This window comes from Tyto alba, unplaced genomic scaffold (assembly GCF_018691265.1).
Source record: "Tyto alba isolate M040663 unplaced genomic scaffold, T.alba_DEE_v4.0 Super-Scaffold_9, whole genome shotgun sequence".
In the NCBI taxonomy this organism is placed as follows: domain Eukaryota; kingdom Metazoa; phylum Chordata; class Aves; order Strigiformes; family Tytonidae; genus Tyto; species Tyto alba.
This window is the reverse complement of record NW_024881330.1, coordinates 37961740-37985894: the sequence shown is the minus strand read 5'-3', so window position 1 is coordinate 37985894 and position 24155 is coordinate 37961740. Positions and strand designations below refer to the sequence as shown.

Below are 24155 nucleotides of genomic sequence, written 5' to 3'. Positions count from 1 at the left end.
CTCTCACACCACCAACACCACCACCACCTCACCCACCAACTTTCCGGATGGAGATCTCTCACGCTTTGAGCACCGAGGGCAACTGAGCACCATGCGGCTGTTCCCGCACCCCTTCCTCCTTCAGAGATGGGAAGGACAATGGGAAGCAGAAATTACTCAAGGAATCCATCTAGGGACAGGGAGCACTCATATGGTCATGGGTAACTGAGTCATAAGGGGAGTAAAAGAAAGGGTAGCTTTAATTCAAATGCTGACAAACACAACAATTAAGAGATAAAGAAGGACAGTGAGAAGCACCACCTCATCCAAAAACACCTCCCACCAGCCCACGCTTCTTTCCGGGCTCAGCTCTGCTCCCCATATCTCCACCTCCTCCCCCAGCAGCGCAGGGGCAGGGGATGGGGGTTTCACTCAGCTCACCGCTCCTTCCTTCTTGGGCACTTGGGGGAAAGCTGCACATACCTCCCCTGCTCCACATCACTCCTCTCTCACAGGAGACAGCCCTCCACAAAATTTCTCCTTCTTGAGTCCTCCCCACGGGCCACAACCCTCTCCCATACCGATCCAACGTGGGTCACCCCACGTGTTACAGTCCTTCTAGCACGGAACCACAACAGCGGGAGCTGCTTCTCCCCTCAGAGTCCCAGCTTCCTTTAAGTGCAGCTGCCTCTCCTGGAGTGGCTTTCTCCTCAGGCTGCAGGTCAGCCTCTAGTCCACCACAAACCTCCATGGGTGGCAAGGTGAGCAGCCCTGCCATCTCGCTAGAGGATACAGGGGTCTCAGATCCAGCACAACTCCCCCAAGTTCCTCTCTTTCCACTCACTTGGGTGTTTTTTCTCCTCATAACTCCTTTTTACATGTCCCAACCCTATCCAAAGTTCCCCTTCTTAAATACGTTATAGCCAATGAGCAACCACCATCGCTGATTGTCTCGGCCCACACCAGAGGTTGTTCTGACTTGGAGTCAAAGGCGTTTTAGAGAAGCTCATCAGAGAGGTCCCCCACCACAATACCAAAGAAACACTCCAGAGACAAACAGAATAAGTTGACACCTGACAATCCGAGTGCTCCGGTCCCACCATCTCCTGGCCAGGGACCACCCCAATGTGCCTTGGCTGGTGACCTTCCGCGCCCGAGGCAAGAGCTCAAGGCTGGGCTGCCCTTGAAGGGGAGGCACCCGCGCAGGGCCCAAAGGCAGAGGTGCCGCAGGGGCTGGTGCAGAGCCAAAAGGGCACTCCTTCGAGCCGGAGTTGAACCAGCAACCTAAGGATGGCCGTGCAAGGGAGCCTACAGTCCTCCGCTCTACCAGCTGAGCTATCGAAGGAACCATGAGGCTCTGCCCATGACCTCGCCCTTCACAACTTTATCCAACAAACCTTTCCTTATCAACACCTGCTGCACCATGACTCTATTCCATAAGCCTCTTTCAAACAGCCTCACCTGCGATATCGCAACCACCTACACCAACTCTTCAGGACATCAAGTCATGCAAACCCACAAACAGAAACACTCCACAAGCTCCTTCCATCTCATCTTTTACAGCTGCACCTGCCCCTGGGCCAAAAAGAGATTACCCACACACTGCTCCAACTTCCCTTGATTCGCTTGCCCTTTGCTGTCTGTCTGTTGCCCTCTGCTCAAACACCAGACCAATCGACAGCCATTCATTCCTCTGCTCAGTAACCTACAACTAGGAGACAGTAGGTCGTGCGGAAGCCCTCTGATCCTCTCTTTCTCCAAGATGAACATGCCCACTGTCATCAGCCCACCCACAAGGAGAAAACCCTCCATTCCCTGAGCTTTCCGGGGCCCTGCAGTGAGGTTCCTCCTCTTCACCGATGTCCGTCTTCAATGGCGGAACGCCAAACTGGACACAGAACTGGGGATGAGAGCTGACGACGGACGTTCAAGCAGAGGAAGACAAACCAGTTCATCAAGGCTACTGCCCGTAATGCTCTCCATGCAGTCCTGGATGTCGTCGTCCTCTGTGAAGCCTGCGCACATCGTGTTCTCCCCGCAGCCCCCAGAGGACAGAGGGCTGCAAATTGGGCAAGGGCCCAGCGTCCACAACAGGGGAAAGAAAAGCATTGGAGAATGCGGGCATCGATCCCGCTGCCTCTCACATGCTAAGCGAGCGCTCTACCACTTGAGCTAATTCCCCAGCCCACAGCCTCTGCCTGAGGTCCTCTCCCCTCGCAGGCACCCACCCCTCACCCACGCTGCCCCGCACACAAAGCCTGGGCCGCCCAACACCTTCCCTCTCACACCACCAACACCACCACCACCTCACCCACCAACTTTCCGGATGGAGATCTCTCACGCTTTGAGCACCGAGGGCAACTGAGCACCATGCGGCTGTTCCCGCACCCCTTCCTCCTTCAGAGATGGGAAGGACAATGGGAAGCAGAAATTACTCAAGGAATCCATCTAGGGACAGGGAGCGGTCATATGGTCATGGCCAAAAGACAGAGTAATGAAGGTATGAAAAGAAAAAGTAGATTTAATTCAAATGCTGACAAACACAACACTTAAGAGATAAAGAAGGACAGTGAGAAGCACCACCACATCCAAAAACACCTCCCACCAGCCCACGCTTCTTCCCGGGCTCAGCTCTGCTCCCCATATCTCCACCTCCTCCCCCAGCAGCGCAGGGGCAGGGAATGGGGGTTTCACTCATCTCACCGCTCCTTCCTTCTTGGGCAGTTGGGGGAAAGCTGCACATACCTCCCCTGCTCCACATCACTCCTCTCTCACAGGAGACAGCCCTCCACAAAATTTCTCTTTCCTGAGTCCTCCCCATGGGCCACAACCCTTTCCCATGCTGACCCGGTGTGGGTCACCCCACGTGTTACAGTCCTTCCAGCACGGAACCACAACAGTGGGAGCTGCTTCTCCCCTCAGAGTCCCAGCTTCCTTTAAGTGCAGCTGCCTCTCCTGGAGTGGCTTTCTCCTCAGGCTGCAGGTCAGCCTCTAGTCCACCACGAACCTCCATGGGTGGCAGGGAGAGCAGACCTGCCATCTCGCCAGAGGATACAGGGCTCTCAGATCTGCTAATACTCCCACAAGTCATTCTCTTCTCTTACTTCCCCTCGCTTGGGTGTTTATTCTCCTCGTAACTCCTTTACACAAGTCCCAACCCTATCCAAAGTTCCTTTTCTTAAATACGTTATCGCAGAGGAGCATCTACCATCGCTGAATGTCCTGGCACACGTCAGAGGTGGGTCGGACTTGGAGGCCGGGGCGTTTTTGAGAAGCTGCTCAGAGGGGTCCACTGCTATATCCCTGACCCCACTAACAAAAAAACGCTCCAGAGAAACCCAGAAAAATATGACACCTGACAAGCCGAGTGCTCAGGTCCCACCATCCCCTGGCCAGGGACCACCCCAACGTGCCTTGGCTGGTGACCTTCCGCGCCCGAGGCAAGAGCTCAAGGCTGGGCTGCCCTTGAAGGGGAGGCACCCGCGCAGGGCCAAAAGGCAGAGGTGCCGCAGGGGCTGGTGCAGAGCCAAAAGGGCACTCCTTCGAGCCGGAGTTGAACCAGCGACCTAAGGATGGCCGTGCAAGGGAGCCTACAGTCCTCCGCTCTACCAGCTGAGCTATCGAAGGAACCAGGAGGCTCTGCCCATGACCTCGCCCTTCACAACTTTATCCAACTAACCTTTCCTTAACCACACCTGCTGCATCATGACTCTATTCCAAAAGCCTCTTTCAAACAGCCTCACCTGCGATATCACAACTACCTACACCAACCCTTCAGGCCATTACTTCGTGCAAACCCACAAACAGAAACACCCCACAAGCTCCTTCCATCTCATCTTCTACAGCTGCACCTGCCCCTGGGCCAAAAAGAGATTACCCACACACTGCTCCAACTTCCCTTGATTCGCTTGCCCTTTGCTGTCTGTCTGTTGCCCTCTGCTCAAACACCAGACCAATCGACAGCCATTCCTCTGCTCAGTAACCTACAACTAGGAGACAGTAGGTCATGTGGAAGCCCTCTGATCCCCTCTTTCTCCAAGATGAACATGCCCACTGTCATCAGCCCACCCTCAAGGAGAAATCCCTCCATTCCCTGACCTTTCCGGGGCCCTGCAGCGAGGTTCCTCCTCTTCACCGATGTCCGTCATCGATGGCGGAACGCCAAACTAGACACAGAACTGGGGATGAGAGCTGACGACGGACGTTCAAGCAGAGGAAGACAAACCAGTTCATCAAGGCTACTGCCCGTAATGCTCTCCATGCAGTCCTGGATGTCGTCCTCCTCTGTGAAGCCTGCGCACATCGTGTTCCCCTGCAGCCCCCAGAGGACAGAGGGCTCCAAACTGGGCAAGGGCCCAGCATCCACAACAGGGGAAAGAAAAGCATTGGAGAATGCGGGCATCGATCCCGCTGCCTCTCACATGCTAAGCGAGCGCTCTACCACTTGAGCTAATTCCCCAGCCCACAGCCTCTGCCTGAGGTCCTCTCCCCTCGCAGGCACCCACCCCTCACCCACGCTGCCCCGCACACAAAGCCTGGGCCGCCCAACACCTTCCCTCTCACACCACCAACACCACCACCACCTCACCCACCAACTTTCCGGATGGAGATCTCTCACGCTTTGAGCACCGAGGGCAACTGAGCACCATGCGGCTGTTCCTGCACCGCTTCCTCCTTCAGAGATGGGAAGGACAATGGGAAGCAGAAATTACTCCAGGAATCCATCTAGGGACAGGGAGCATTCATATATTCATGGCCAAAAGACAGAGTAATGAAGGGATGAAAAGAAAGGGTCGCTTTAATTCAAGTGTTAACAAACACAACAATTAAGAGATAAAGAAGGACAGTGAGTAGCACTACCACATCCAAAACCACCTCCCACCAGCCCACGCTTCTTCCCGGGCTCAGCTCTGCTCCCCATATCTCCACCTCCTCCCCCAGCAGCGCAGGGGCAGGGGATGGGGGTTTCACTCAGCTCACTGCTCCTTCCTTCTTGGGCACTTGGGGGAAAGCTGCACATACCTCCCCTGCTCCACATCACTCCTCTCCCACAGGAGACAGCCCTCCACAAATTTTCTCTTTCCTGAATCCTCCCCACAGGCCACAAGCCTTTCCCATGCCGATCCGACGTGGGTCACCCCACGTGTTACAGTCCTTCCAGCACCGAACCACAACAGCGGGAGCTGCTTCTCCCCTCAGAGTCCCAGCTTCCTTTAAGTGCAGCTGCCTCTCCTGGAGTGGCTTTCTCCTCAGGCTGCAGTTCAGCCTCTAGTCCACCACGAACCTCCATGGGTGGCAGGGAGAGCAGACCTGCCATCTCGCCAGAGGATACAGGTGTCCCAGATTAGCTAAAACTCCCACAAGTCATGCTCTTTCCTTCCTTTCACTCGCCTGGGTATTTATTCTCCTCGTAACTCCTTTCCACAAGTCCCAACCCTATCCGAAGTTCCTTTTCTTAAGTACGTTATCGCAGAGGAGCATCTACCATCGCTGAATGTCCTGGCACACGTCAGAGGTGGGTCGGACTTGGAGGCCGGGGCGTTATTGAGAAGCTGCTCAGAGGGGTCCACTGCTATATCCCTGACCCCAGTAACAAAAAAACGCTCCAGAGAAACACAGAAAAATATGACACCTGACAAGCCAAGTGCTCAGGTCCCACCATCCCCTGGCCAGGGACCACCCCAACGTGCCTTGCCGGTGACCTTCCCCGCCCGAGGCAAGAGCTCAAGGCTGGGCTGCCCTTGAAGGGGAGGCACCCGCGCAGGGCCCAAAGGCAGAGGTGCCGCAGGGGCTGGTGCAGAGCCAAAAGGGCACTCCTTCGAGCTGGAGTTGAACCAGCGACCTAAGGATGGCCGTGCAAGGGAGCCTACAGTCCTCCGCTCTACCAGCTGAGCTATTGAAGGAACCAGGAAAACTTGACACCTCACGCCTTCGGCACACGCTGCTATAGCTATTCAGCTCCAACACCACTCCCACATATCTGCGTCACTCCCCGGTGAGCAAGGCACAAACGCATGCCAAGGATTCCCCACGGACAAGCCATCCTTGACATCCAGACACAACATCTCTCTCTGTGCCACCAGCTGCATCCAGGGTCGCTGTGGATGGACATCTCCGTGCATGTGGCCATGCCTGAGCTACAGCCCGGGGCTCCTTCTGCATAGCTCGGAAAGGGAGCCATGCCGTAGAGCTGGACTCACGTGGACCTCCTCGACCCATGGGTGGAATGCAACGCCACACGGGAGGCTGCTCAGTGACACTCGGGCCTATTACGGCACTCAAGACCTGGACAGGGCGCACTGGCTGCCAGCAAGGCAGCCTGCTGTCCTCCACTCCACCAGCAGAGCTACTGATGGACCAGCTGGGCCCTCTCCCAGCTCTGCCTCCACGACACAGCTGCCAAGGAGAGCAGCTTGGAGGAGACCTCTGCACAAGACTGTTCCAGATTCCTCCTCCAAACTCCCCCAGCTCAGGGATCACAGCAGCTTGCTCCAGGTTTCATTCAGCCAGTCAACTCATGCAACCTTCACGCACGGAGACTGCACAGCCCCCGGACACCCTTCTGCTGCTGCCCAGCTGTCCTGAGGGGAGGGAAAAAGGAACCTGTGCAGCTTCACTTTTGGCCCATTGCTGCTCATTCCTCCACCAAACACTGCACCCAGTAAAAGACCTCAATGTTGAATCAATTACTTCCCGATTCACACTTAAATGCTACCGCCCAGCTCTTCCAAAGGCCTCTTGTTGCGGAAGCTCCCAAACCATTGGAGAATAAAAGTAAAGCAAAATTTATGTTTTCTACACTATTAATCAACACTTCCCCAACATACAAACAACAGGTTCAAATGTCCGTAAGAGGAGAACAAACCATCACCACACAAGCTTCTGGGGTTTAACAATAACCCAAAACACTGTCCAAGGGTTTAACGAGAACCCAAAATGCTCAATCACTCACCTAGAAAAAAGTAAGGACTCTCAACCTCGAGGAACATCTCAGGGCAGCGTCCCAACCCGCAGGAATCCCGAGGAGTCTCCTTGGGTGGCGTCCCAACCCAAGGGGAGAGCCCTTACCTGCAGCACACTGCTCCGGGCGGGCCTAGCACAAAATGGCTCCCTACTAGGACTCCATTTATACCTGAGCCCGGTCTGACCTGTGGTCAATATCAGCCCCTACTGGCCAAGGACCCCAACTACCGTAAAGCCCTGGGAACAAGGGCACAGGAAAGGCCCAACAGCCAGGGAGCCACATCTTCATCGGCCGGGTGCACCTGCCAAAGACCTCTCTTCTCCAGATTCCGGAAAAGCCCAAATTCACTGGCACCTCCTCACGGGGAAAATGCGCCTTCTCCCAGCGATCCTGGCGGCCTTCTTCTGCAGTCACTGCACTTGGAAATGCCTGTCTTCTACACTCGGGCCCTAAATTGGGCACATTGTTCGAGATGCCACCAATCCAGTGCCAAGTAAAAGTGAAGAATGCCTTCCCTGGATCCAGAGCCCGTGCTGCCCTCGGTGCTCCCCTGGATGCTGCCCTTTTCCATACAGCGATGGCTGGTAGGCTTTTCTGCAGAGCCCTGGGAATAACTGCGCTTCTCTGTGTATGCCAAGTGCAGAGAGAGTTCCCCACAGCCCCTCGAGGACTTGGGTCACAGGCCAAGGGCCCTGTGTGCAGGAGAGGGGAACGAAAAGCACTGGAGAATGCGGGCATCGATCCCGCTGCCTCTCACATGCTAAGCGAGCGCTCTACCACTTGAGCTAATTCCCCAGCCCACAGCCTCTGCCTGAGGTCCTCTCCCCTCGCAGGCACCCACCCCTCACCCACGCTGCCCCGCACACAAAGCCTGGGCCGCCCAACACCTTCCCTCTCACACCACCAACACCACCACCACCTCACCCACCAACTTTCCGGATGGAGATCTCTCACGCTTTGAGCACCGAGGGCAACTGAGCACCATGCGGCTGTTCCCGCACCCCTTCCTCCTTCAGAGATGGGAAGGACAATGGGAAGCAGAAATTACTCAAGGAATCCATCTAGGGACAGGGAGCACTCATATGGTCATGGGTAACTGAGTCATAAGGGGAGTAAAAGAAAGGGTAGCTTTAATTCAAATGCTGACAAACACAACAATTAAGAGATAAAGAAGGACAGTGAGAAGCACCACCTCATCCAAAAACACCTCCCACCAGCCCACGCTTCTTTCCGGGCTCAGCTCTGCTCCCCATATCTCCACCTCCTCCCCCAGCAGCGCAGGGGCAGGGGATGGGGGTTTCACTCAGCTCACCGCTCCTTCCTTCTTGGGCACTTGGGGGAAAGCTGCACATACCTCCCCTGCTCCACATCACTCCTCTCTCACAGGAGACAGCCCTCCACAAAATTTCTCCTTCTTGAGTCCTCCCCACGGGCCACAACCCTCTCCCATACCGATCCAACGTGGGTCACCCCACGTGTTACAGTCCTTCTAGCACGGAACCACAACAGCGGGAGCTGCTTCTCCCCTCAGAGTCCCAGCTTCCTTTAAGTGCAGCTGCCTCTCCTGGAGTGGCTTTCTCCTCAGGCTGCAGGTCAGCCTCTAGTCCACCACAAACCTCCATGGGTGGCAAGGTGAGCAGCCCTGCCATCTCGCTAGAGGATACAGGGGTCTCAGATCCAGCACAACTCCCCCAAGTTCCTCTCTTTCCACTCACTTGGGTGTTTTTTCTCCTCATAACTCCTTTTTACATGTCCCAACCCTATCCAAAGTTCCCCTTCTTAAATACGTTATAGCCAATGAGCAACCACCATCGCTGATTGTCTCGGCCCACACCAGAGGTTGTTCTGACTTGGAGTCAAAGGCGTTTTAGAGAAGCTCATCAGAGAGGTCCCCCACCACAATACCAAAGAAACACTCCAGAGACAAACAGAATAAGTTGACACCTGACAATCCGAGTGCTCCGGTCCCACCATCTCCTGGCCAGGGACCACCCCAATGTGCCTTGGCTGGTGACCTTCCGCGCCCGAGGCAAGAGCTCAAGGCTGGGCTGCCCTTGAAGGGGAGGCACCCGCGCAGGGCCCAAAGGCAGAGGTGCCGCAGGGGCTGGTGCAGAGCCAAAAGGGCACTCCTTCGAGCCGGAGTTGAACCAGCAACCTAAGGATGGCCGTGCAAGGGAGCCTACAGTCCTCCGCTCTACCAGCTGAGCTATCGAAGGAACCATGAGGCTCTGCCCATGACCTCGCCCTTCACAACTTTATCCAACAAACCTTTCCTTATCAACACCTGCTGCACCATGACTCTATTCCATAAGCCTCTTTCAAACAGCCTCACCTGCGATATCGCAACCACCTACACCAACTCTTCAGGACATCAAGTCATGCAAACCCACAAACAGAAACACTCCACAAGCTCCTTCCATCTCATCTTTTACAGCTGCACCTGCCCCTGGGCCAAAAAGAGATTACCCACACACTGCTCCAACTTCCCTTGATTCGCTTGCCCTTTGCTGTCTGTCTGTTGCCCTCTGCTCAAACACCAGACCAATCGACAGCCATTCATTCCTCTGCTCAGTAACCTACAACTAGGAGACAGTAGGTCGTGCGGAAGCCCTCTGATCCTCTCTTTCTCCAAGATGAACATGCCCACTGTCATCAGCCCACCCACAAGGAGAAAACCCTCCATTCCCTGAGCTTTCCGGGGCCCTGCAGTGAGGTTCCTCCTCTTCACCGATGTCCGTCTTCAATGGCGGAACGCCAAACTGGACACAGAACTGGGGATGAGAGCTGACGACGGACGTTCAAGCAGAGGAAGACAAACCAGTTCATCAAGGCTACTGCCCGTAATGCTCTCCATGCAGTCCTGGATGTCGTCGTCCTCTGTGAAGCCTGCGCACATCGTGTTCTCCCCGCAGCCCCCAGAGGACAGAGGGCTGCAAATTGGGCAAGGGCCCAGCGTCCACAACAGGGGAAAGAAAAGCATTGGAGAATGCGGGCATCGATCCCGCTGCCTCTCACATGCTAAGCGAGCGCTCTACCACTTGAGCTAATTCCCCAGCCCACAGCCTCTGCCTGAGGTCCTCTCCCCTCGCAGGCACCCACCCCTCACCCACGCTGCCCCGCACACAAAGCCTGGGCCGCCCAACACCTTCCCTCTCACACCACCAACACCACCACCACCTCACCCACCAACTTTCCGGATGGAGATCTCTCACGCTTTGAGCACCGAGGGCAACTGAGCACCATGCGGCTGTTCCCGCACCCCTTCCTCCTTCAGAGATGGGAAGGACAATGGGAAGCAGAAATTACTCAAGGAATCCATCTAGGGACAGGGAGCGGTCATATGGTCATGGCCAAAAGACAGAGTAATGAAGGTATGAAAAGAAAAAGTAGATTTAATTCAAATGCTGACAAACACAACACTTAAGAGATAAAGAAGGACAGTGAGAAGCACCACCACATCCAAAAACACCTCCCACCAGCCCACGCTTCTTCCCGGGCTCAGCTCTGCTCCCCATATCTCCACCTCCTCCCCCAGCAGCGCAGGGGCAGGGAATGGGGGTTTCACTCATCTCACCGCTCCTTCCTTCTTGGGCAGTTGGGGGAAAGCTGCACATACCTCCCCTGCTCCACATCACTCCTCTCTCACAGGAGACAGCCCTCCACAAAATTTCTCTTTCCTGAGTCCTCCCCATGGGCCACAACCCTTTCCCATGCTGACCCGGTGTGGGTCACCCCACGTGTTACAGTCCTTCCAGCACGGAACCACAACAGTGGGAGCTGCTTCTCCCCTCAGAGTCCCAGCTTCCTTTAAGTGCAGCTGCCTCTCCTGGAGTGGCTTTCTCCTCAGGCTGCAGGTCAGCCTCTAGTCCACCACGAACCTCCATGGGTGGCAGGGAGAGCAGACCTGCCATCTCGCCAGAGGATACAGGGCTCTCAGATCTGCTAATACTCCCACAAGTCATTCTCTTCTCTTACTTCCCCTCGCTTGGGTGTTTATTCTCCTCGTAACTCCTTTACACAAGTCCCAACCCTATCCAAAGTTCCTTTTCTTAAATACGTTATCGCAGAGGAGCATCTACCATCGCTGAATGTCCTGGCACACGTCAGAGGTGGGTCGGACTTGGAGGCCGGGGCGTTTTTGAGAAGCTGCTCAGAGGGGTCCACTGCTATATCCCTGACCCCACTAACAAAAAAACGCTCCAGAGAAACCCAGAAAAATATGACACCTGACAAGCCGAGTGCTCAGGTCCCACCATCCCCTGGCCAGGGACCACCCCAACGTGCCTTGGCTGGTGACCTTCCGCGCCCGAGGCAAGAGCTCAAGGCTGGGCTGCCCTTGAAGGGGAGGCACCCGCGCAGGGCCAAAAGGCAGAGGTGCCGCAGGGGCTGGTGCAGAGCCAAAAGGGCACTCCTTCGAGCCGGAGTTGAACCAGCGACCTAAGGATGGCCGTGCAAGGGAGCCTACAGTCCTCCGCTCTACCAGCTGAGCTATCGAAGGAACCAGGAGGCTCTGCCCATGACCTCGCCCTTCACAACTTTATCCAACTAACCTTTCCTTAACCACACCTGCTGCATCATGACTCTATTCCAAAAGCCTCTTTCAAACAGCCTCACCTGCGATATCACAACTACCTACACCAACCCTTCAGGCCATTACTTCGTGCAAACCCACAAACAGAAACACCCCACAAGCTCCTTCCATCTCATCTTCTACAGCTGCACCTGCCCCTGGGCCAAAAAGAGATTACCCACACACTGCTCCAACTTCCCTTGATTCGCTTGCCCTTTGCTGTCTGTCTGTTGCCCTCTGCTCAAACACCAGACCAATCGACAGCCATTCCTCTGCTCAGTAACCTACAACTAGGAGACAGTAGGTCATGTGGAAGCCCTCTGATCCCCTCTTTCTCCAAGATGAACATGCCCACTGTCATCAGCCCACCCTCAAGGAGAAATCCCTCCATTCCCTGACCTTTCCGGGGCCCTGCAGCGAGGTTCCTCCTCTTCACCGATGTCCGTCATCGATGGCGGAACGCCAAACTAGACACAGAACTGGGGATGAGAGCTGACGACGGACGTTCAAGCAGAGGAAGACAAACCAGTTCATCAAGGCTACTGCCCGTAATGCTCTCCATGCAGTCCTGGATGTCGTCCTCCTCTGTGAAGCCTGCGCACATCGTGTTCCCCTGCAGCCCCCAGAGGACAGAGGGCTCCAAACTGGGCAAGGGCCCAGCATCCACAACAGGGGAAAGAAAAGCATTGGAGAATGCGGGCATCGATCCCGCTGCCTCTCACATGCTAAGCGAGCGCTCTACCACTTGAGCTAATTCCCCAGCCCACAGCCTCTGCCTGAGGTCCTCTCCCCTCGCAGGCACCCACCCCTCACCCACGCTGCCCCGCACACAAAGCCTGGGCCGCCCAACACCTTCCCTCTCACACCACCAACACCACCACCACCTCACCCACCAACTTTTCTGCTGGAGGTGACACCTGACAAGCCGAGTGCTCAGGTCCCACCATCCCCTGGCCAGGGTCCACCCCAACGTGCCTTGGCCGGTGACCTTCCCCGCCCGAGGCAAGAGCTCAAGGCTGGGCTGCCCTTGAAGGGGAGGCACCCGTGCAGGGCCCAAAGGCAGAGGTGCCGCAGGGGCTGGTGCAGAGCCAAAAGGGCACTCCTTCGAGTCGGAGTTGAACCAGCGACCTAAGGATGGCCGTGCAAGGGAGCCTACAGTCCTCCGCTCTACCAGCTGAGCTATCGAAGGAATAGCAGAGATGTTTGTGACACCCATCAATACTCCATAGCACAGGTATATCTCACCCCATACAACATACTTTCCTGCCTCCAAAATGTTGCTGCCTCCACCCAGATGTACCCACATCAGACCCAGCCCTGCAGCACAGTCTGGCCTGATTTCACCTCTGAGGGGCTAAGCATATTTCTCTACTTCATTTCCATAAATAATCTATCCGTCTTGTGGGTTGGCTATTTCTCTGCTTGTTGTCACTTTTGTCTCCCAAACACGTCACATTGCTTGCTGTTGTGAAGGTCTGAAGTGGTCATTGGTCCTATGATGGTGAAGGAGGTGGTCATCTGTCATAAGGAAAATCTGAATGGACATAAATCCATGTGTTTGTTATGGGAAGTAGCCATCAAACTCCTGTGTTCATTTCTCTCTCCATTTTTTGGCTTCTTCGTTTTTCTCTACTCATAATGAACCACAATTATCACATAAGTAGGCATGTCGTTTTTCAGGGACCCACAGGGAAGCTTCTATATAGCTGATACTTCATGTTATGTCACGTAGTTTTTGTCCTTAATTTTATTGTTTCTTGGGTTGGACCTAATAGAGTCCTTTTTCTCTCTCATATGAATTGCACTACCAGTATATAGATCTCTTTCTTATTACTAAATCATCTCCAATTAGTATACGTCATCTTTGTATGCAGGGTGTTGTTTTGTTAATGTACTATTTTTAGTGACGACAGTTTTCACAAAATCATAATAAGAACATATCTCATCTTTTGTTAACTTTACTATGTTGAAAGTAATTCTGTTATAATTCTAAAACAATACTAAGTAATGTGAGTTCTTAGTATTGCTCTTAGTATGTTCAACTAATGTTTTTCACCTTTTTGAAACTACATTTTGTACAAATTCTTATTTTTTATGAGATTTTTTGGGTTATGGAGAGGGTAGAAGATGTCTTTGGGTTGGTGGGAAAAGGAAGAAAATCTAGAGATTGATTGTCCAATGCCTGAAAACATGCATGGGTATTGAAAGTAATACTTCTCCAACTTTTTTTTTTTTTTTTAATTCTAATTGCAGAGGTTTGTTTTCAGCTAAGAAAAGGGATAGATTGCATAAGCTACTTAAATACTTGGATGGCACATAATGTCATTAGTCATGCAGACTTAGCTTGTTTTTCCAGTTCTAATATTTCATCTTTTATTATGTTTAAGGTGCCACATGTTAAATATAACTGAAAATTTATGTTTCAGGTATTGCATACACAGTATATTAAATATAACTTCATGTGAACCCCTTTGTGGCATTAGAGACATGTTTAAGCAGTTATTTATGATGTATGGGAAGAAGACTTGAGTTCAGCACACCGAACTGAAGAGATCATTGGCCGAGGCTGTTCCCTTGATCAGTCTTGATGTTGGCAGAACATCTCTGAGGCAGGAACTGTCATCAGGAGCAAAGCAGTTACATTTTATTGGGGGAATAACCTGTACTGGGACTTCAGTGGAAAGCCAAGCAGGACTCCACTCTGAGGATATATTTGTTAGAGGAAGTGTGAGCACACTGCCTTCACACCACAAATAATATTTTGGGGCATAACGGTCATGGCTATCGCCTGAAAGACTCAGAGACAGTATTTACAAAACGCAACACAGCTTGACTGAGGTGAGAATCACAGTATTTGGAACACTACTAAATCACTTTTGATGCCACTAGAGGTCAGCACTACTCATTAAATAAAGGTCCTGGGAAAAAATTATTGCCAGTTTTTCAAAGGGAGTGGAGATTTTTTAAAAGATACACTTCTGTCTATAGTTGTTTTGCAAGTACATGCGAGCTCATACTGCCAGTGCTTCAACATGGTTGGAAGCAAACCCTTTCTTCTCTAAGCTGTACTTCCCCAGCGCTGTCCATGAACCAACAGTCCCACACTGTTCCTTTCAAGCCATACCTGTTCTCAGGTGCCACAGCACTGAGTACAGTCAGGGGATAAAGGCAGGGCTGAGCCCTGTCCTAGCAAAGGCTTCCCACCAGCATAAACAGCCCAAACCAGTTGACAGTCAGCTTCCACTGCTTTAAGGATTGCCTCAGAAGTGTGATAGTGGGGAATTAGGCCCAAAGATAGGCACTTCCAGCTGGGGCTAACTCACTATGTTTTTCCACCTTGTGCTTCAGAAAGATGTTTCCTTTCTATTGCAGCTCCTAACTGTGTTTTCCACCATCACTGTCTGGACTTCTGCAAACACAGACACTGTTTAAACATTTGTAATATAGTTACTATCGATAGACAACTGAATACAGAATTTCCCTCGCTATAAAGAAGATGATGGGATAAGAACTGTGATCATCATGTTTTTAAACAACATTTTAAAAATCTTTATCTTTGTTGAAACCTGCAAAATTATGCGAATTAGTTGGCATTCATAATGCAACAAATGCCTATGATTTATTATCATGCTGCAGTATCTGCTTTCAGCAACACTCTCTCCTTTAACATGGCAACTGACTAGGTATCAATACACAAAGTTCATGCTCAGTGTAATAGGACATCTCGAACATCTCTTTTACTGAAACTTTCATGTTCAGCCACTTTGTGACACTTTTCTTCACCGAGTACATCAGAGCTGGAAAAAAGAGAAGTCTGAACACGCTGTTCAGAATGATTATATCTCTATTAAAATATTTTGTAATATTTTGTAAGTGTCTGTATACATGAACATGTACAGATGACTTATTTTCTTTTTTTTGTTGTTTTGTTTTGGTTTGTTTTTTTTTAATTTTTAAGAAAACTGGCTCTAAAATACCATCCTGACAAGAATCCAGACAATCCAGAGGCTGCAGAAAAATTTAAAGAGATCAACAATGCTCATGCAACACTGACTGATCTGTCCAAGCGAAACATTTATGACAAATATGGATCATTAGGGCTCTACGTGGCAGAACAGTTTGGTGAGGAAAATGTTAACACCTACTTCATGCTCTCAAGCTGGTGGGCAAAGGTAAGCTGTTATTTTCTGTTGGAAATCAAATGTTACATTGCACACAGACAACTACATATACAAGCAACTCCCTCAAAAACATTGTCTCTCTACAGTCTTAACAAATAGTAGGATCTGAATCTAAACCACCACTAAAAGCTTAATTAAACAACATTATCTGGAAAATTGACAGCTGCAGAATGTAACATAAGTTCAGAGTAGTGCTAATAGAAAATGTTTTCTTCTTCTTTTTAACTTGGTAAATAACTAAATGTTTTGTAACACTTTCAGACATTAATTAGATTTTAATCTATTGCTCCAGGTAAATTTTGACTTTCTTTTCAGTAATGACTAAATAAAAATGACTCATTGTTCAAAAATGAGAAGTCCCACTTATGTGACAACCAGTTAATAAGTCATTACAGTATGAATTTAACTGTGTTCTTTGCTATATATAGCACACAGCAAAAGTAAGCAATAATAATGCATAACAGTCTGTGATTATGGTGTCATATATGTGCCCTGGTGAGGGGGTGAGAGAAAGGAAGTGGAAAAAAAGGTGAGAAGGGTGGAGTGGAGGAAGAGAGTAGGAAAGGAAGAGAATGATATATCAAAAACTGGCATATTGCTCAAGGAAAAACACATCATAGGATGTTCGAATCATGAAAGAGTTGCGTTCATGTGCTCCTTTATGTCACTGGCATCCTCTGATGTTTGCATGTGTCAGATTTGAGTGTTTCTGCAAATATTGGAATGTTACAGAAATGTAACAAACCAACTGAACTGCCAATGTGCAAAATCCATGCTGTCCCCACTTACTTCCAGCAGCAGAAGCACAGGAAAGCAAGGGCTCTGCTGGAATACACAGGAAAATGATCTGTGCTGTGTGAAGCAAGCACGCTGTGACAGCTTTGATCTGAGAACCGTGGAACATGGATTCCTGTGTTCAGCACAGATCAGGCCAGTGCTTCACTGCCCCACAGTCCCCGTGCAAACTGGGAAGTCACTTGGGCACTTGGTGGGTCTGAGAAGCCATCCCGCTGAATCAGGACGAGACTGAAGCTTCTCGAATACAGAATGAAACTAATTAATAGAACACTGGTGTTTAAGTTACACTTGCAAAGACATGGTTGCACCCTCAGGAGCAGGGTGGAGGTTGCCTCCTTGCAGCTGCTGTAGCCGACTCCTGCTGCAGGCTGGACTCCCCACCGCAGCCACTGTCTTCTCCTGATGGATCATTCCCTCTTTTCTTTGCTGTACACCCTCTCCTTCAGACTCTTCAACACACTTCAGGTGCTAGGAAGCATTGCCTTAAAGTTGAGAGGGCAGTATTGACTCCTTTAGCAGTCTTGGTAAACAAGGTTTTATTCACTGTTTGCTGCTTCTCTCTTCTGCTTACTGGACTTTAATGGAGATTTTATGAAGTATAAAATCCTCTGTGGTTAGAAAATCAGGAACAGAAATAAGCGCTGTGACTTTGACTCATAAGGAGTGCGATGGAAAGTAGTACAGAGAGAAAATAGTAAGTCCCTAACAGCTAAAGGAGGAATGTGTGGATTGTTTCAAGGGACCTGTATCCTGAAAGTGATACGAGATATGCTGAATATCCCAGCAAAAGTAATCACTGCTTCCTGTTTTTTTAAGAATTCTGTACCAAAAATCCAAAATATGCATATAGACTCATTTGAGGATTGTCACAGGTGGTCTCTCTATCCTTCCCCTGATCCAAAATATTGCCACCTCCAAAGCATGAACAGGTCACCAAGTGAGTTTTTGGGAAGCTGAGCTCACTATTCCTCACCTCTTTTTAACTCATGCACCAATGCTGGGTCAATTTCAGATTTTTATACTGGCCATCATGCTACTATTTGAGTCTGAGACACCATCTGCAGATGACCTCTGGACCCCTGATTTCCTCCATTCTGGTAGAAGACAGTAGGGACCACAGCTCTCATTCATTCTCTTCCTCTTCAACTATGACCGTTCTTGGTAAATGTTCTTCCCTAGAACACTCATAGTCAGAAAATCTGACAGTTGTGAGAAGATGTATCATTAGAAGTAAGAAAACTCAAATGAAAGTAGAAATTCAAAGTGAAAATTGATTTTTTTCAGAGTGACAGACTTCTTAGCAGGCATATTAAACTGGGAACATACTGACATGGGTAATGGGAACTTTAACTGCTTCTCCACCAGGCAGCCTAGGGGCTGTTTGTTTAGGAAAGTGCAATTCTCCCTCTAGCATGAAGACAGTTTATTGATCACATCAATAAAGTGATTCTTGATTTACCAACTATGATAAAAGAAGCACAAGAAATCTTGAAACATTTAAGGTATCATGAATAAATTCAAGTATTTTTTCCCTCTATACACTTTTATTCTGTTTTTTTTTTCATTAATCATCCATTGTAATGATTTATTTTCCACTATGACATGAATTATAAACAGTCAGATAACTTATTTTAAGTGTTATGGTATTTAGAACTGCTTTGGGTGTCTGTTGGAAAAAAAACATTTTAAAAGAAAAAGTCAGAGTCCTTCATTTAAAATCACCTTGCTCACTCTTGATACATGCCTATATTAATATTAGGCATGTAAACAGTCATTACCTTCTAAGATGCTCCAGTTGGTCCCCACTAACATTGCCTGAGACATGCATATATAACTGAGTGTTATTTGCATAGCTTCATTGTCAAAGTTTAACAATATCCTGATGTTTGCGTTTGCTTTCTTCCTCAGCAGCATGTTTTCTTACGAATGTAACGAATAGCTAGTAAAGGGAAGACTGTATAACTGTAATGCTAACTATAACCTCCAATCCATATATATATATACCTGATGGCCAGAAAGCAGTGCTGGCTTTACGTACGCATCCCACATATCAGCTTTGATTCACTTTTCAGGAAGGTCACTGTCTTTCCTTCGCTCTTACACCATTGTGTCCATGAAGAGGCATGGAGGTTTCTCGCTTGCCACCAACATCTCGGTGCAGGCCTGGATCCACCCCAGGTCAGGAGCCAGGCTGCCCTCACGCCCCCGGGGAGCACAGGGTGGCAATGCCAGCCTAGGGACTCCCCTCCTGCAGCCCCCCCATCCCATGCAGCCACAGCACGCAGCCCCCAACGCAGGCAGCTGTGGAGCTGCGCTGTGAACCCAGGCAGTGACCTGCTCTGGAGGAAGAAAACCTCTGTAAATGAAAGTTCTCTGGCTGTTGAATCTGGCTGAGATCAGAGATCTCAGCCCCGGGGCAGTTGTGCTGTCTCTGCTGAAGCCTCCGTTCTTCGTGCCACAGGGACAGGAGTGAGCAGAGGGCGATGCCCGTGGGAACTTCTTGCTGCCCGAGTCCCCAGATCAAGAAACCACAGCCAGAGGAGTCTAATTCAGGAGTTGTCACCTGTGGGCTCCTGAACAGGCTAATGGAGATAGACACCCCCAACAGAGAATTCAAATCCTCCCGGGGCTGAATCACCTTTTGGAAGGGCTTTTAAATTCCCATTGACTACGTGGGGAGTCACGGGGGCTACAGTCCTAATTTGGATGCCTTAGTTCGGTGCCTGAAGTTATGTGGGATGCATCTGGGTCTTTGCTCCTTTTTCTCTCGTCTTTGTTATTGACAAGCACCTGCCAGAAAATAAGGGTTTGTGAAAACGATCTTGGGCAAATGAGTCATTTTTAAGATGGAAATGAGTCATTTTAAGGTGGGTGGGGTTTTGCATACCGCCTGGAAGTTTTTTCTGAGGGCCATCAGCTGAAGTCAGACTTTCAAAAGTTGAGCGTGTGGGGGCCTGCTGGTTGGTGTTTTCTTTGTGGATGTGGTCCTGAGTGGCAAGTAGGAGCTTGTGGGTGAGGACTTTGGAAGATCTGGCTCTTGTTCAGGCACCTGGCCAGCAACCGGCCCCCTCTCAGTGCCAAGAACTTGGGAACCCAAGCTCCTTTGACAATCTGCCTTCAGCGTAAGAGGCTGCCAGGAGTTTGAAGAAGGTCATTGCTTACAGGGTTTTCCTCCTGCTGTGTTTAACCCAGGGCCTGTTTGCAGTCTGTGGCCTGCTGACAGGCTGCTACCTCTGCTGCTGCTTCTGCTGCTGCTTCAACTGCTGCTGTGGAAAGTGCAAACCCAAAGCACCTGAAGGGGAAGAGCAGGAGTTTTGTTTGTCCCCAGAAGATCTGGAAGAGCAAATTAAGAATGACATGGAAAGAGGTGTGTATTATAGGAGATTACTTTGTGGCAAAACCGTTCAAAACAATCTTTAAAGCATGTGGGACAGATGCTGAGAGTGCTTCCAAACATCAGTGGAGAAGTGCAGTTTCACTCTAGCTAACACCATGACCTGATGAACTTCCCAGGTTTTGTGTAAATGAAAAACTAAACTTATGGCACTAACAGTTAAGTATCTCCTGTGTCTTTCTGAGACACTTAAACATTAGAAGTCTCAGAGCTCTTCTTAAGAGACAATGTTCACCCTCTAACCTTCATGCCCACATTGCTTCATATCCTAGATCCTGTACCTATACATTAGACTCTGCCTGGACTGGTGCTTGCCACATCTGATCTTCCCGAATAAGCTGTCATTCCGGTTTTATTCCTGTAAAATTGATCACTGACTGTCATGGGCTAACTGTACCCATTCAAGAAAAGGCTTCAGGAAAAGATGCAAAGTTTCCAACAGTAAGGTTGTGCAGTAACCTAAGAGAGATTGCACAGGAGCTGCCATGGTCCTGCCTCTCTCCCATCCAGCCCCCAAGCTGCTCGCTCTCTTCTGCGCTGGCAGTACCAATTGTGCTGCCTTACCAGGAGCCAGATCTTGGACGTGATCCAGGTGAAAACTAATCCTCTCAAAAATGTGTGTAGTTCCCTGCCTGTTTAACTCCCTGCTGTGCTTCATGGTGGGGCAGCCCAAGTGCTAATGCCAGCTCAAAGAAGAGAGCAAAAGTGTCTGGCTGGGAACACGGGCCAGCAGCAGCGGGACCCCCTTTGCAGCAGGTCACCTTCTTTTCTCAGCTTTGCTGTGTCCCCCCAGCTGCACATTCAGGTTTTGGCTATACCGAAGGATGACAGTGGTGATTTCCACATTTGGCACTAGCACGGGTTACATATTTTGAACAAAGGTCCCTGTCCTAATCTGCTGAAGTAGGGTAGAGTTTTGCCTTCATCTTCAGGGGAAGCAGAAACATCTCAAACTGGTTTGATCTGGACAGTTGCGGGACAAGCTGAGAGAGGCAATGATCCTTGCTCCAGCAATAACAGGCCAAGGTATCAGGGTAAGACCTAGACCACTTTCAGCTGCAAATCTATACAAACTATGACTACAATTATGCTTTTTTATGAGGAAGGACCCAAGCAGTCAGCTCACTCTTTTTCTCTTCCATTGTTATGGAAGGTCTTATGTTGTTATATTCTTACTTTTATTATGCTTAAATTAGCACTGCCAGATTGCAAATGTCATGTTCCCTTAGCAGGAGGAATTTTTTTTCCCCCCAACTTTTCGCACAAATTTACCCTTCCATAAATATGTAACAAAACAGTTGTAGTAGTTGAAACAAATGCTATTTATATAACTGATGTGCCAACGTGTGGTGGTGTTTTTAAATTGGTTTTGCCTAGAGGCGTATCAAGGTAAATACAGTCAGCTTAAAAGTTGATCATACTTGATCAGTCTCTGCAAAGGCAACAAAAACTATTAGTGAAAACTTTATAACCACAATGCATAATTTGAAATAAATGTAATATACTCTATGATATCAGGCACCTGAAAAGAGCAAATCTGAAATGGGTCTTCATGTTTATTGGTCTATGACACCAAAACCAAGTCTGAAACATGAAGATAGAACTTTGAAGGACAAGAATTTTTCAGTTATGCCTTTTTTTGTAATTTGGCAGGTATTTTACTCTCTCTCAAAACCCAGCACAAAATTCCCCAGGGGCAGAAAAAAATTTTCTCCTTCCTTCCAGCACAGGTGGTATTTACTGGTATTCAGTAATTTTAGGCTGCCTTTCCATCCCTTTACTCCCATCAACTCTCACTGAGATATCAATTTAAAAAAAAAAAAAAAGTAAAAGTTTAACAAAGAACCAGTCTGAAAAATTAACAGAATGAGGAATTATGTGTTTTAAGTATTCTGAAGACAGTATTAATCATATAGGTAGGGCCTGAAGAAAACTACGTATTTGTCTCTGTCTTACTCTTCTCTTCAGTCTTGATACATTTTCATACCAATCAAAACCATCTTGCCTCAGTAGAGTAGAATTCTATGTATTTTAAAATTAGATGAAAAGAGAGCAACATATCAGGAATAAAAGTCAAAACTTCATGACAGAGGATAATGTGAGCATCTTTTCTGCAGCTGAAAGGAAAATAGACATTGTATTTAGAAAAATTAATGATAACCAGCTCAAATTGCACTTCCTCCCTCCTTCCTCCCCCCAAATTTTAGGGATCCTGGCCAAAGAGATGCAGCTGACTTAGAATGACAAAAATTGGGCTTTTCCACCAGACATTTTCAAATGTCGGGCCCTATCTTATGACTGGGAGCCCAGGGAGTCGTCAAGGTTCTGTGATCCCCTTGGGTTAAATTAAGGTGAAATGACACCAAACGACTGGTTAAAATGTTTTACTTGCAGTAGAAACGACTTAAACTTGGAAAAGAATAGTAAGCAATGAGGTATCTTATAAATCTATAAGAAAGAAAAGAAAGGAAAGAAAAGAAAAGAAAGGAGAGAAAGAGTCAAAGTATCCAGATCACCAGCCCACATTCCAGTGTTGTCTCAGGTCCAGTAATCTTGAGTGGTGGGTGCACACTCAGCAAAGTTTTCTGTCGCCTTTAAGTTCATCTTATCAGCTGATTAGCATACTACACCAAGAGAGACAGGTATTCCACGATCTCATTTCCATGAGAGATGAGGAAAAGGTGGAGCAAGGGTTCTGCGCTTGCACTGAGGAGGAATGGGGTGTACCAACCCCCTCATCCACTTGAGTCAGTGGCCGTGCTCCCCCACACACCTTCATTTTTTCCTCAGTTTTTGCTTAGGTCCATCTGGTGCCAGTTATTTATCTCTCTTATTAGTCTTTTAACCCAAACATATGGTTTCACTCAGTCCACATTTCCCCCCTTTGAGGTTTATCTAAGGAGTTTGGCAATACAACTACAAAGGAGTGGGGACGTGCATCCTTCGATACACTCCACACCTCCTTGGGCAACGTTCCTTAGACTAATCACAAAAGTCCTTGAGGCTTTCTGTGTCAATGAATGTTTTGAGGCATTCATTCCTTCAGTTCCTTATACCACAGAAATGAATATTCATGCCTTTCTTTATGTAAATAATAGAAATGCTCCTGTAGGTAATTCAGAAACAAACTGTAATCACTCCTACAGCAGATTTCATTTTGGAAGAGGAAATACTATTAGGATCGATATTCTTTGCATGCCCTCTGCCCACAGACTGAACATTCTAGCTGGTAATTAATTTCTTTGCTTCCTGCTGTCTCCAGTATCTATATTATCGCTAGCCAGAACTTATTTGCTAAGGTCAAAATGGAGATTTTCAAGCTGAGGCCATACATTAATTTATCCAAATATTTTGTAGTCAGTCATTATTTTTCCTGAGAAATGCGACATCGATAAAACATCACTATTCCTGATGCTAAAAGCCTCTGAGAGCAAGTCTCCAGTAGTTGTGCTGCGCTCAGCGGGAGCTGCTTGGAGCAGGTTGTACTGTGCAAAAAGAGGTAATATGTGTGTTGTGGGAGTTGAGATTTAGACTTCATCTTTCAAATTGGCACAACAGTAATAATTTTCAGAGTCCCTCACATTTCTCCTTAACAAAATTAAGGTGTTACACCGTTGATTTCATTCCTCAAATTAACATGCCATAAAACATAATTGTTGGGGAAAAAAAGTGATGTGAAGCCAAAAGTTCAGTGATCCGTTCCCTAAAATGCAAAAGCAAAGTGAGTTGTCATTGAAATCAACACAATCATGTCAAAGGCTTCAATTCTGTTGAAATGGCATATTCCCCTAGAAGAAAGTTTTATTCAAATATATTTGACTAGTTCTAGTGCTCAGCTATTTTAATATCTTCTGTGAGAGATCCATTTTATAGAATGTACGTCTGTGGGTAACATGACCATCAGAACTAAAAGAACTTAGGGATTTGCCCTGGCCTGTATTAGGTTACAGTGATTTCTTCTCATGACTATTCATTTGCACCACAGGTGACTGTGGCCTAATGTACAATGGAAGACCAAAAAAGGAATCTTATATTTGGATTATTACATTTTAAACATGAAATTTTTTAGGGTTTCAGATCAAACATGACATTAAAAAAAGTGTAAAGTAGGGTAATCTGTGGTATCATGTCATGACGTTACGGGTGACCTGTGAAAATACACTGGCAGAGCGAAGTATCACTCACTCATATGCAGCGTGGACGCGTGCAACGGTTCATCGCTTTCACTCACACACACGGGGCAGGGTGCCAGATTTTGCTTCCACCGAA

General features: G+C 48.7%; 1 protein-coding gene and 11 non-coding genes across 12 annotated transcripts in view; 1 reads left to right on the top strand and 11 right to left on the bottom strand.

Annotated features, from left to right (window-relative positions):
- Positions 1-24155, top strand: part of DNAJC5B (DnaJ heat shock protein family (Hsp40) member C5 beta) — a 41281-nt gene that overhangs the window by 14952 nt on the left and 2174 nt on the right. Inside the window, exons 2-3 of the mRNA XM_042786168.1 lie at positions 15472-15685; positions 19685-19859. Coding sequence (XP_042642102.1) covers positions 15472-15685; positions 19685-19859 — 389 coding nt within the window. The remainder of the gene's footprint in view (positions 1-15471; positions 15686-19684; positions 19860-24155) is intronic.
- Positions 1236-1324, bottom strand: TRNAY-GUA. The gene is given in 2 exon segments: positions 1236-1271; positions 1288-1324. It is a non-coding gene; the product is annotated as a tRNA-Tyr (tRNA).
- TRNAA-AGC lies at positions 2089-2161 on the bottom strand. The gene has a single exon. It is a non-coding gene; the product is annotated as a tRNA-Ala (tRNA).
- TRNAY-GUA lies at positions 3518-3606 on the bottom strand. The gene is given in 2 exon segments: positions 3518-3553; positions 3570-3606. It is a non-coding gene; the product is annotated as a tRNA-Tyr (tRNA).
- Positions 4366-4438, bottom strand: TRNAA-AGC. The gene has a single exon. It is a non-coding gene; the product is annotated as a tRNA-Ala (tRNA).
- TRNAY-GUA lies at positions 5794-5882 on the bottom strand. Its single transcript is given in 2 exon segments — positions 5794-5829; positions 5846-5882. It is a non-coding gene; the product is annotated as a tRNA-Tyr (tRNA).
- On the bottom strand, positions 7666-7738 carry TRNAA-AGC. Its single transcript has one exon. It is a non-coding gene; the product is annotated as a tRNA-Ala (tRNA).
- On the bottom strand, positions 9071-9159 carry TRNAY-GUA. The gene is given in 2 exon segments: positions 9071-9106; positions 9123-9159. It is a non-coding gene; the product is annotated as a tRNA-Tyr (tRNA).
- Positions 9924-9996, bottom strand: TRNAA-AGC. Its single transcript has one exon. It is a non-coding gene; the product is annotated as a tRNA-Ala (tRNA).
- On the bottom strand, positions 11353-11441 carry TRNAY-GUA. The gene is given in 2 exon segments: positions 11353-11388; positions 11405-11441. It is a non-coding gene; the product is annotated as a tRNA-Tyr (tRNA).
- On the bottom strand, positions 12201-12273 carry TRNAA-AGC. The gene has a single exon. It is a non-coding gene; the product is annotated as a tRNA-Ala (tRNA).
- TRNAY-GUA lies at positions 12614-12702 on the bottom strand. The gene is given in 2 exon segments: positions 12614-12649; positions 12666-12702. It is a non-coding gene; the product is annotated as a tRNA-Tyr (tRNA).